The sequence below is a fragment of the Zosterops lateralis genome (assembly GCF_965231275.1).
Source record: "Zosterops lateralis genome assembly, chromosome: 1".
Lineage (NCBI taxonomy): Eukaryota > Metazoa > Chordata > Aves > Passeriformes > Zosteropidae > Zosterops > Zosterops lateralis.
Window position 1 is genome coordinate 120,061,316 of NC_139762.1, and position 13,482 is coordinate 120,074,797.

General features: G+C 46.3%; 1 protein-coding gene across 1 annotated transcript; it reads right to left on the reverse strand.

The window, feature by feature from the left end:
• Positions 1-594: 594 nt before the first annotated feature.
• MSC (musculin) lies at positions 595-2,707 on the reverse strand (the record flags this gene model as incomplete). Its single annotated transcript, XM_083873828.1, has 2 exons — positions 595-1,481; positions 2,186-2,707. The coding sequence occupies 2 exons, from the start codon at positions 2,705-2,707 to the stop codon at positions 1,395-1,397; spliced, it is 609 nt and encodes a 202-aa protein (XP_083729954.1). The 3' UTR covers positions 595-1,394.
• Positions 2,708-13,482: the final 10,775 nt, after the last annotated feature.

Below are 13,482 nucleotides of genomic sequence, written 5' to 3' on the forward strand. Positions count from 1 at the left end.
TCTTAAAACAGGAAAATTCTATTCTCAACTAAGACAACTCATCTGATTTTCCCACACCAAAAATACAGATAAAGGCAAAACATTGCAGATGGAAATGCCAAAAAACAGCAAAAGGAGCTATTACACCATATGACATTGATTTCTTAATCTACATTTATTTATTCTTCTGCTTCACAGAAGAGAATATTACAGAGAATTCTGTAAGTTGTTAAAAATTTGCCATCTCTGCTGATTGATACAGTACTGCACCTCGAATGAATTGTTTGGGGTAAAAGTATTCTTATCTGACTCTGTTGCTAGAAATGTATCTGCCCTCAAGAGATGGGGAAGATAACTGTGTTTACAAAAGTGGATTTCAAGAACATGCATTACAAAGACACTCACATATGGATGCAGCCACATACTATCACAGAATCAGTAAGTCATTGTAACCAAGCTTTTAATGTCATTTATAAAAAAATAGAGTTATTTACATTTGCAACTTATTTGATGGCGTCCTCTTTTATTACAATGTTTGAATCTGTAAGGAAATGACACACTAGCTCATCTGAGAGTAAACTTCTCAGTGATAAGCATAACAGTACAGGAAAAATATTTAAAACACTGTGAATTCTTGTTATTTTGCAGCATCATGCAGACACATTCTTTACAACATGTGCACCCTGGCCTTACAGTAAGCAGAATTCCCCTCCAGATTAAGGCACAAAAACTTCAGCACATTTCTAGGGACAGTCCCACATTCTTACATTTCAAGACATAACCAAAGGAATTACTTTAATTCCAATGGGTTGTAGCAGAATGTGTCCACTTACAAATTTTAAAGAAAACTCTGATCAAAGGGACCAAAAAAAAAAAAATGTTACTAATTGCATAGTTGCAGTAAACCAGACCCATGAACACAAAAGCCACCAAAATATATTATAAATCTATCTGACTTTCAAAGCTACTTTAAAATACTGTTTTGCTTTACAATACAAATAACACTGTTTGGGGTTAGTTTGTAGAATTGTATTTTGGTCCATGCTGTTAATTCTATATCATTATATTCCTCTTCCATTAGTTTAAAAGCCTCAGAACAGCAGGTCCTCAGGCAGTGGTAAGAATGATGAAGCCAAGTCTTAGACTTCAGCTGCTGCAGTCAGTTCATAAAACCTCTAATTTCAACCACCTCCATTCTTTACTGCTTTAAATAATCTGCCCTCAGAACACTAAGGGGAAAAAATGATGAGGGATGCAGATTTAACACTGTTAGAGATGGGAGTCTTCCCCATCTTCTAGTCCTGAGCTGATAAATCACAGCTCTTAAAAGTAGCCAACCCATTAAAAAAAAAAAAAAAAAAAAAAAAAAAAAAAAAAAAAGAGATCGACAATGATAAATCCTCAATTTAGTCTGACTATGCAGTAGTTCCACATAATCTGCTAGCAGTAGAAACTTCTTTGGTGTCAGAGTCAGGTCTTCCTGAAACCACAAACGGCCAAGTCTGTTAAAAAAAAAAAAAAAAAAAAAAAAAAAAAAAAAAAAGTATTTCATATTAGAAGAAAGTTTATCCTCTCATGAAACTGGAGCTTTATTACTGATAGATGTCTAACTCTGGTTCAGTTGCAAACACGTCATCATGTTTTAGTCCCTATGGGAAGCACAGAGAGAGCTGAGTTCCTCTAACAAATATTTTCATTACGTTTTTCATTATAATTAAATGCTCCACAGAAGGTCTCCAATGGTCAGCAACAGTGCTCACATCCAAACTGCAATGTTTATCTTGCTTTGAAACTCTTGGCGTCATTTAATAAATGAAAAGCATATAATCTATTCCAAAACAATAACTCTGCCGTATATAAGAAAATGTTTTACCCTGTGACAACCATCGGGCGTTTAATTTTGAACTCATGACGCTATGCTGGTGCTGCAGGCCAGCCCGCAGAGCCAGTTACTCCTTTTTCGGACACTAAGCTTGCCTAATGCCCGAGGAATGTAATCTTTAGGGTCCCCTATTCCGACTCCCCAGGACTGACACACCCGGAGTCGCCCACGGTGCGAGGGCCACCGGAGATTTGCGGAGCATCCAGGGCCGCCCCGCCGCTCCCTCAGGGCGGGCAGGGGCCGAACGCTGCCGCCCTGCCCCGAGCGGTGCCCGGGATGTCCCCGCTTCCCGGGTGTCCCCCGCCGCCCGCCCCCGCGCCGTACCAGGTTGACGGGATGGACGTAGCCGTTCTCGTAGCGGTCCTCCTGCAGGAGCTGCCGGAGGTGGGCGATGTAGCTGGACGCCAGGCGCAGCGTGTCCAGCTTGGAGAGCTTGGTGTCGGGCGGCACCCAGGGCAGGCTCGTCTTCAGCCGGGAGAACGCCTTGCTCAGCACCCGCATCCGCGCCCGCTCCCGCGCGTTGGCCGCGTTGCGCTGGGACTGCTTCCCCTCCAGCGGCGGCCCCCGCGGCCCCGACGCCGCCTTCTTGCCCCCGGGGCCGCCGCCCCGCGCCCGTTTCCTCTTGCAGCCGCCGCCCGCCGGCCCCGCCGCGCAGCTGCCCTCGCCGTCCTCTTCCTCCTCTTCCTCCTCCTCCTCCTCCTCCTCCGCCGCCGAGGAGTTGTCCCCCGAGGGGTAGAGCTCTCCGCGGGGCTGGCGCTTGGCGGGCGGCGGCGGGTAGTCCAGCTGCAGCGCCCGCAGGTCCATGTCGGGCAGCTCCTCCGCCTCGCTGGCGGAGCCCGTGGACATGGCCCGGGGCGGGCGGCGGGGAGGCGGGCGGGGGCGGACGGCCGAGCCCGGGCGGCCCAGAGCGGGGCGGCCCCGCCGCGGAGACTCCGTGCCGGGGCGGGGGCGCGGGGGGGCGCGCAGGGGGGATGCGCCCCTTGACAGCGCTATATATCGGGTGTCCGCGGGGCCAACCAGCTCCCGGCCGAGGGGAGGAGAGGGGCGCGGGCGGGGGTCGGGCCCCGCGGAGCTGGGGAGAGGCGCCGCCCCCGGCGCGGGGCTCCGCGGGGCGCGGAGCCAGACCCTCTGTGGGGGCACACACACGGGAGCCAGACCCTCTGTGGGGGCACACACACGGGAGCCAGACCCTCTGTGGGGACACACACACGGGAGCCAGACCCTCTGTGGGGGCACACACACGGGAGCCAGACCCTCTGTGGGGGCACACACACGGGAGCCAGACCCCAATGTGGGGACACACACACGGGAGCCAGACCCCAATGTGGGGGCACACACACGCGGAGCCAGACCCTCTGTGGGGGCACACACACGGGAGCCAGACCCTCTGTGGGGGCACACACACGGGAGCCAGACCCTCTGTGGGGGCACACACACGGGAGCCAGACCCCAATGTGGGGGCACACACACGCGGAGCCAGACCCTCTGTGGGGACACACACACGGGAGCCAGACCCCTCTGTGGGGACACACACACGGGAGCCAGACCCTCTGTGGGGGCACACACACGGGATGGGGATATGCGGACACGCGGGAAGTCTCCGTGTGTGTTTTTGCTCTTGGGCGTCACTCCTTTCCCACTGACAGATCCCTCTCTCCTCGGAGAACGGGTAGCACCTCCAGGGCTGGTCCCGCCAGTGTCCGCACAGGGAGGAGCGACCGCTCCCTGTGTTTAAGGGTGACCCGGGACTCTGCTCTCAGCCCATCCCGCTCTTTCTCGAGGGCACCCACCCCTTTCCTTCGAGGGCATGGGGTTTTCCCGACTTACGGGCCCCGGTGCAGCCGAGTGGTGCGGCAGGACCGGCCCCAGCCCGCTGGGCTCTTCCCTGCCTGCCCGGCTTTGGGAAGCGGCCGTGCGGTGTCTGTGCCCGCGCCGGGCCCGACGGAGGCAGCAGGAGACGCGACACTGAGGGCTGGGTGTGCGGTGTGTGGGGAGCGATGCAAAAAGTCGCTGGGACCGTGCGTACAGTGGTTTGAGAGCGTTCTGAGTTGCGGGTGAAGCTGCAGGCAGTAGCGAGTGAGTATAAATTGTCCGAGGGTTTCTCCCTCCTCAGGGCAATTAATTAAAACACATTTAATTGGGCTATGTACACCTCTCTGTCACAGAGCAAATTAAGGGAGACAATTTTTCGAGCTGTTTGCAGGTTTTTAAAACAAATTCCGTAGTTCAATTTTTATTATAGAGTCCACGGGACAAGGCATCCAATGGAAATGCTGACATACAAATTGAATAGAGGAATAAATTTAAAAAATATAATAATTTAAAAAAGCAACTTTTATCCCTCGCACCTCCCCAAAAACCTTCCTTTTTCCCATGAAGAACTAGCGTTTGGTTCCTTGCTGGCTTTCACAACTTGGATGCGATTAACCGGAATAAAAATGCCGTTCTCAGAAAAGAACTTAATGACTACAACAGGTGGAAAGATCTTGTCCCGCAATTTCTGTTCACGGTTTTTCCCTTTCATTTCCCTCCCGGCCGCTGCCACTCAACTTTCCTGGCACCGCCTCCCGCCTTTGGGCCCGGAGCTTTGCTCCCCTCCCCGCCAGCCCTGCGGGCTCACCGAGGCCACTTAACGCTGTGCAAACCCCGACTGCACCCGCTGGGGCTAGAACCACATCACAGCCGGCTTTAATGGCAGCCTTTCCAAGTGAAACTTGACATTTCTTAAACCACCTATGCGGGCAGCCGATCTTGCAACTGGATCTCTTGAACTTGGTTTGACACTAGGATGGATGCTCAGGCTGGGTCCCACACGCCGCACGGTGAAAGGGCAGCATGCTGGACTTTGGGGGTTGCTCTTCCTCCCCAAATTATCCGTATATATATATATATATATATGTATGCATAAGTACATAAAGATACTGCAAGGAAAGAGATATAGGTTTACTTTTCCCCCCATCTGGGTTGTTTATACAGGTGCGGGCTGAACGCTTTCCCTGCTAAAGATTAATGGAAGAAAGTACTGGATTTCTTTAAGCAGAGAAGAAAATGGTACCCAGCCTTAAAAGCCACAATGCCAAACCTCACCTTTCCTGCCTGCCTCTGTCTTGGGGGATTAAAGGAGACACATAATGGACATCTTGACTCATTTAATGAAAGGACTGGGGGGCAGGAAGATGAACCAAATTCTCAGATCGTCTTTGCCTTCATCTTGGTTAGTAAAGGGGAAATGTGGTGGAGTAAATCTGAAGTCAGGGTTTACTTTGGATTTACACCCGGTGTAACCGAGCAGACCTGACTCCTCTCACATCTATCAAACCGCTAAAATTCTGCGACCCTGACGAAGATATCATTTTCAGGATAAAGTCTTTGATGGAGCCAGAGCATTACATCATGCTTCCATTTGTCAAGACTTTGATCCTTGATGATCTCTGTGAGCTGAGTAGGGAAAGCCCCTGGTATATCAATGCAGCATTTTATGCTTTACTGTTATCAGGTGCAGTCCCTTTCCCCTTTCTCCGTGAAAAGATAAAACCACAAACTGTGCCCAAAATCCTAGGCCAGCATCCTTCCCTGTTTCACGGTCTCTCCGTGCACACTGAGCGAGGTGCAGGGGGAGCCTGGGTTTGCAAAGTCTGTGGTGTGATTGTAAAGCAGTTGGAGCAGCAGCTAGAACAGCTCCTACATGGGAAGAAGCTGCAGAGACTGAGGACACAAAAATCAGCTTATCTCCACTTAAGGGAGTTTCCTGAACTGGGGAGGCTCACTGCAGCGGAGTGGGCTTTTTTCCTCACACTTTCCCACCAGGCATTAGGGTAAATTAGTGCAACCAAGCAAAAAAACAGATCCCTTTTTAACTTTTTGCAGCAAGTGAGGGTGTTTCGTGCCGCAGCTGAGGACAGGCCCTAACAACCCGAAGGGTGCCTGGGATGAGCCATGGGGGGGGGGGGGGGGGGGGGGGGGGGGGGGGTATAATCCTCTCATTTCCTTCCTCAAGTTTCAGAATAAATTATAGCAAAAAAAAACAAAAGAGAAAAAATGTCTGGAGGCCGAGTCTGTAAAACGCAGGTTATCTCCGAGAATGGCAGGGAGAACTGCTGGAAGCCCCGTGTCTTTCACCTTCATTCTCTGGGGTGCTGCGGTGACAAAGTGGGGTGGAGGAGGGAGGTGATGGGTTCTCGATAAAGTGCTTTAAATACGGCTTTTCTTTGGCATTTGTTCTTTCATAGAACTCAGCAGGGTTACCTAGTTCGCCCCACCTACAGTGGGCTACACTTTCTCAGAAAGACCTAAAATGTAACAAGGGCTTTTTTTAATTCATCATCCCCGCGGTGACGAGAAAGGCGGGGATGTCCGGAGGAGAGGAGAACTGCGTCTGTCAAATGCACTCGTCTTCATCTCTTCACAAGCATTCACAGCACACATCCAGGCTGTGTGAAGGGCGTGCAAGGCTTCTGTCCCAAAGGGGTGGGTGATGGAGATTGTTGGTCTAGTAGGAAAAGCAGGTGGATGAATTATAACCTTTGTTTAATGCCACTTAGAGCTGACGACTCTACCGGTACCCTGTGCTTAGGCAGAGGTTTAGCACTGCTCGAGGCACCATTAAAAGATTCCCTTGCTTTTTGTCTTTTTACGTGGTGCCCATGTCCTGGACCCCTGGCAGCCGGCTCTCTGGGGATATTCCGTGCGAGCTAGCCCAGGGAATCCCGAAATCATCGCGGGAGAAGGCGGAAACCGAGCAGTTACTAGAAATGAGTGTGTGTGTCTTAGGAGTAGGATGGATTTCCCTAAAAGGTGGCTTTCCACCATATAACCAAATCAAAAACTACTCTGGAGGTCAAGCCATGTCAAATAAAGCAAAAAGGAGATGATAAATGAACCTCTGGAAGTAAAACAACAACAACAAAAAAGTATTTATTGGAATTTATTTTGCCTAGCGAGAGCAAAGCTTACCATCAAGGGTAATTCACTTGGTAAAGGGACTATAAACCGAGGTTAAACCCTTCCTCCCCGCCCCTCTCCTCGCTCCCTGCGGGCTGGGGCTGTCCCGTTTCTCCTCCCGACAGGGCGGGATGGGGAGAGCTGCTCTCCTTTGCCGCCGGGGGAGTCTCTGCCTGGGCCATGGCCGGCCCGGCGCAGGAAACCCTCGGCTCCAGGAGGAATCCCGGCCGTAGGGGGCTGCTGGGCGATAGGACTGAAGCGAGTCACTGCTGTCGACGGCTGCAGGGCTGCTTTTACCGCCTGGGCTATGTAAGGGCTCGTGCTTCTAGCTCAGCGACCCTGAGCATAAGCGGGGACATGCTTTGAAATTTAAAATCAAGAAGACAAAGAAACAGCTCTTACATTGTCAAAACCCCACCAAACAAACAAACAAAACTCCTCGCGTTTGTCCTTCGAGTCTCTAATTCACTAATCCCGCCCCCCAGCAGGAGATAAGCGCATCTTCCCCGAGGAAAGAAACCTCTCCCTGTTGGCTGCTCCTTCTCCCCGGCATTTCTAACGAGACATTATCGAGTGTGATCGCTGCTTTGCCCGGATTTTGGCCAGCAGTGGGTTTTGCTCAGGTATCCCCAACTTTCAGCAGGATTTCCCCTGTGGAATAGCCAGGCAAACTCTCTAAATACCTTCTGGCGCCAGAAGAAAGTTCTCATGTAATAGATACCCGTTGGTGTGAGAACACGGATTCTGCTCACTTTGTCAATCAGCCGAGGGGGAGGAAGGTGATTGAGGAGGGGAAGGTGGGGGTTTCCTTTTATTAAAAATAATAATAATAAAAAAGAGAATAAAAATATTTTTTCATTAATTATAAATTTTTAATGGTGCCAGGAGGTATGCAATTGGTCAAAAAGGATCAGAATTAACGGTGCTGTCTCAAGCCCAGTTTATTTCTTCTCTTGGAGCAAATTAACTGGAATAACAAGCAAACATCAGGCAAGGGGAAGCACCGTGTTAGTCTCCTCCTTGTGTTTCACTCTGAGAGGGAAGCCCACCAGAGCACGACGGAAGAGATGGGGAGAGATAACACCAGCACAGCACTTCATTATACTTGAACGCTGCAGCACTCTGGCTGCTTTGGCTGTGCTGAGCGGAGCAGACGGAGGAGTGCGGCTGCCCCAGGAGCCGCCGGTGAAGGCAGTGAGGGCTCTCGGCCGGGGCCACACAATCGGTGAGGCAGCTTTGGGGGCAGCAGGAGCAAAATCACTGCCCAGAGTCATCCAGAGTCAAAGAGAACTCCGTCACTCTGGCATCATGTCATTAACAGTATTGAGGGCAGGCTCTGAAAGGCGCACAAGGAAGGCAGACTCCAGTCACAGCAGTTCAGTTGTTGGTGAAATTATTCCTATTTTCTCTAGAGAACAAATTTTCTATGGAAGGCACCTAGGCAGCCTTCTGAACACCAGGCAGACAGCTGCCACGCCTTATCTCACCAGCACTCAGGCTTCAAGTGCTGGCCGTATCGGGATGGGTGTTTTTCCTCTTGTAAGAGACAGCACCACTTTGTTCTTTGTTCCCCCTCACAGAATACTGGGCACCTGGGTATAATATTCAAATTTCTAGCTATTTAAATTGGTGGACCTATAATGCACCTAGATATTAAACTGATAAAATTACATTGATCACTGATGGGTTAATTCTGGATCTGAGATATGTGACATGACATCGTTCTGACAATGATTTTTAGATTCAATAGATGTGGATCAGGATGCAATCTTGATCCTGATCTTACTGCTGTGCACTTCTCCTTCCGTGGGCACTTGACACACAGACCCAGTATAAAATAAGGGCTGCATTATTTGACTGCTATTGGCAGAAAATGAAAGAGTAAGATGAAAGATGAGTGACTCCAGGTCAGAGGAACTGGTGGGACATGGATACAGCAGATATGTTTATTGCTGTACTTGGGGGAATGATCACCAGGTTCAGTGAGTTCATCGGATTCCAGACTTGTAGAAGAATGTGGATAAACCTCCCCCCTCAAACAGATGCCTACAATCAGTTATTCAAACAGTGAATACTCCTGTGAATGAAAAAGCTTTAAAAAAAACCTGTGACATCACTTTGTGGTAAAAAAATCAGGCTCTTGCATTCCAGACAAGCAGAAAGGAACAACTTGACCAACTAAGACCTTTGAAGGTGTAACCATTATATTCAGGGTTGTTATTCATCATATCGTGTAAAGACAAATTAAGTGCTCAACTGATCTAAAAGAGCATTCCAGAAGGCAGTAGGAAGGATACTGGTATGGTTTCTCTTATGACTTCAAAAATAAAAGCTTCACAGCAGAATCCTGTGAAGGACTTATCCTGAATAGAGACAGGACTTATAAAGAAAATGCTGCAGAGATTTATATAGTCTCACAAGACTGTTATTTGTGTTTGGAAACATCTTTGCATTAATAAATTTATATAATAACAAAAAGAGAAGGACATAGATGGATAAATTATTAATGTATTAATTTATTAATTTGTAACAAATATATCTGTTGTACTATAACATGGAGCAAACTCTACATCCTCGGCTTAAGTAGAAATGGAAGTCAGATCCAAACACATATTATGATACCTTTAGTGAAACAACAGATTGTTTTTATCAAAAACATCTGAAAGGTTTAACAAGTTAAGGTTCATCTGGTGCCAAACTAAGATGTAGGTGAAGATAGATGATGGCTGCTATTCCCTGCAATTAGAAGTGGTCACTTTTGGTAATGATGGATGATTTCCAGGGAAGAAGTACAGAAGTATTCAAAGGGATGTTTCACTTCAAGAATATGTAAATAACTTACTTTTTAGTTTTATCCTACATTAAAAGAGAAAATAGAGTTTCCATCTGTCTGGAGCAAATCCAACTAAAGTGAGCAGAATAAGGTTGTGTCCAACATACATAAGACTAATCCTGAACATGATTTTATGTAAATCACTGTTGTTTAAGGGTGATATATTGAAGGGAGCATGTTCTGCCATTCTTTACCTCACAATTATCACTTATTCAAGATACATAGCTAGTGTCTTTATACTTAGCTATGTGTAGCATTTGAGATGTAGATAAATTAACATAAACCTTGTTATAATTGATTTCAGCCACTCCAAGGTTTGGTATTACAACTCAGATAGGAGTGAATGGCAAGGGTTACAGTTTGTAGGTCAAAATATCAATGAAATGTCAAAATGTGGGAGGCATTCTTAAGGCAGCTTAATGAAATATTGCACTGGCATCCATTTCTTTCTCTGTGTTCTTTAGATGAACAAGATGTCAGTGTTTGGGCAGTTTCAGGCAGAAACAGGGATCATGCCTGAAGTGAAAGGAAATATGATTAGAAAGACCTTTCTTAGGAGAACTTTGCCTTTCAGTAGAGGTGACAATTAGCAAGTGCTTAGGCTTTGTGATGTGTCTCTCTTTCTGTTGTGTCTCTATAATGCTGCCATGATCAGAAAACTGGAGAAGAGCAGGCTATGTAATTAAAAAAAATAATTACTTTTATTCTTCTTTCTGTTCCTCTCCCCATTCTCATTATGCTGAATAATATTATCTGACCAAGATAGAATTGTTCACTCTTTCCAAGCAGCCACGATGCTCATTTTCATTCATGATACCCTTTTTAAATGTAAATTCAGGAAGAATAAAATATTAGGAATAGGGTAACACATTCCACCCTCTGTCTTGCCTTTTAAGCATATCAAAAATTAAGATTATTTTTAATTAAGAAGACAATTAATTAGGACAAAATTTATATAGAGTTGTAGGGTCAATTCAGTCCAGTCCTGTCTAAGTTGCTAAAAGCAAATGTCTAGAAGACTATATTTAGAGAGCAGGGTGGTATTTCTCAGAAAGCTCTCTCCACAGCCAATAATTTGAGTTTCAATACTTTTCTCAGCAAAAACTTCAGTTTTTAGATGTAATGGACCCTGATAGATTCCAAAGTTGACTTTAGAATCCATGTCCACTTTCACTGTCCCAGTATTCTGCAGCAAAGCCTAATTAAATACGTTGGGCGACAAATTTTATTAACTTGAGAGCAAAATAAGGGTGGATTAAGAAACTCATAGAGACTCAGACTATTGCAGAATACACTAAACCATATGTGCAGATTGTGTTGTCTGCATTGAGCATACATAGTAAATCCTGTGTGCTGTATTTTCTATGATTATTGGGCTGGGATTAGGATAGTGGAGTTGTCACACCCAGCTCTGGAGGAAAGACAAACTAACAGCTGGTTGTCATCCAAGCTTTGATCTGAGACAGAAGTCATAGGATCATTTAGGGTCTTTACTTTCATTAAGTTCAGCTATTAACTTAGCACTGCCAAGTCCACCACTAAGCATCATGTCTACACCTCTTCTAAATACCTTCAGGGCTGGTGACACAACCACTTTCCTGGACAGTCTGTTCTAATGCTTGCTAATCCTTTAAGTAAAGAAATTTTTCCTAATATCCAGTCTAAACCTCCTCTGATGCAACTTGAGGCCATTTCCTCTTGTTTTATCACTTGTTACTTGGGAAAAGAGACTGAGCCCCATCTTGCTACAACCTCCTTTCTGATAGAAAATGTCTCCCTTCACTCTTCTTTTCTCCATGCTAAACAGCCTTAGTTACCTCAGTTGCTCCTCACAGGACTTGATCTGCAGACCCTTCACTGGCTCCTGGACACATCTCTGTGCCTCCATCTCTGTCACATAGTGAGGGACCCCAAACTGTACACAATATTTGAGATGTGCCTTCACCAATGCTGAGTACAGGAGGGCAATCACTGTCCTAGTCCTGCTGGTCACACTATTGTTGATTCAGGCCAGGATGCCATTGGCCTTCTTGGCCACCTGGGCACAAGCTGGCTCATGTTCAGCTTGCTGTCCACCAGCACTGCCCTGTCCTTTTCTGGTGAGCAGCTTTCCAGGAACTCTGCCTCAAGCCTTTTGTGCTGAAGGGGGTTGTCGTGACTCTGGGGCTAGAACTGGCATTTGGCCTTGCCAACCTCATACAACTGGCCTTGGTCCATTGATCCATCCAGATCCCTCTGCAGAGCCTGCCTGCCCTCCAGCAGATCAGCACTCTCATACAACTTGGATGCAAGCATGTGAAAACTCATGGGCAAACTGACTGAGGGTGCCCTTGATTCCCTCATCTGGATCACTGATAAGATATTAAACAGAGCTGGCCCCAAACTGAGCCCTGAGGAACCATGGTGACCAGCTGGATGCAACTCCATTCCCCACCTCTCTCTGGCCTGTCCATCCAGTCAGTTTTTCACTCAGTGAACAAGTGCACTTATCCAAGACATGGGCTGCCAGCTTCTCCAGGAGAATGCTGTGGGAAATGGTGTCAAAGGCTTTACTGAGGCCCAGGTAAAAGACATCCACAGCCTTCTTCTCATTCACTAACTTGGGTCACTTTGTGATAGAAGGAGATCAGGTTGGTCAATCAGAACCTGCCTTTCATATATCTGTGCTGGCTGAGTCTGATTACCTGCTTGTCTGAGTTCTAATTCTTTACCATTAACATCATGCTTTGCAGCATGCATTTTTTGCCATTTGAAAAGCAAGAGAGAACAGCACTGTGTCCCTAGATTGGCATTATAATTACCTTCACATCTGGACTTCCCCACTCTTTCAAAGAAGATAGAAAGTGCTGTAAGCAAATTCCAGAAAGACACTACAGTCAAAGGGAATGACCTGCAACAGAATAGCAAGATGACCAACAGTTTGGATAATTTTCCTGTAATGTCTTTATCATGGGAAATTACTCCATGAACGGTTTGTAAAAGATTATTTTCCCTAAATACTATTTATGTCTTACTCTGAAAACATGGAAAGATCATTTGCTGGTTTGCATAATCCATTTCACCATTTTAAGTAGTATTAGCCAAGAATTTTCTGTATACATTGAAGACTCCACCCTCCATCATGGAAATGTTTACTCATCTTCTTTTTCACTGTTGTAAACAGGACTGCAGAGAATTTATTTATTTAAATTTAACAAAAACTCCTTTATTTTACTAATTTTGTTGCCATTGACTAACCTCTTGTTTCTAGGTAACAGGTTTCAGGGATTTAGTGTACCAGTTTTCTCCCCCTGAAGACACCTATAATTGAAGTTTCTTCACAGAGACTTTAGCTTTATCAATCATCAGTAAGCACTGGAATATTTTGTGTGCTTTTTTTTGTTATAAAAAGGGGTTATTTAAATCAAGTGAAAATAGAAACATTTTTGCTCTATTCTCTGGGTAGCTTATGGGGAAAAAGTCAATTTTTGAAACTAGTACTTTTCTATATAATGGGAACATCTGGAGTTCCTGTTACTGCTCTTTTATGATATTGAACCATAGAATCATAGAATATCCTTACTGGGAGAGACCTACAGGATCATTGAGTCCAACTCCTGGCCCTGCACCAGACAACCCAAAGTCTTGACTCCAAAGCATGTAAGCATTCTAGCTCTGCAAGAAAACAATTGAAAATCTAGTTCCATGTGTACAATCACTTGCTGTCAACCTCTAGTATTGTATAAAAAGTGTATCACTTTTGCATGGGCCATCAAGGGATGTCAGAATGAAAATATCTTCTAGCTACCCCTTTTAAATGCGTTATTCTAGTAAACAAGTAAGCTGGAAATAAGCTTACTTCTCTAGA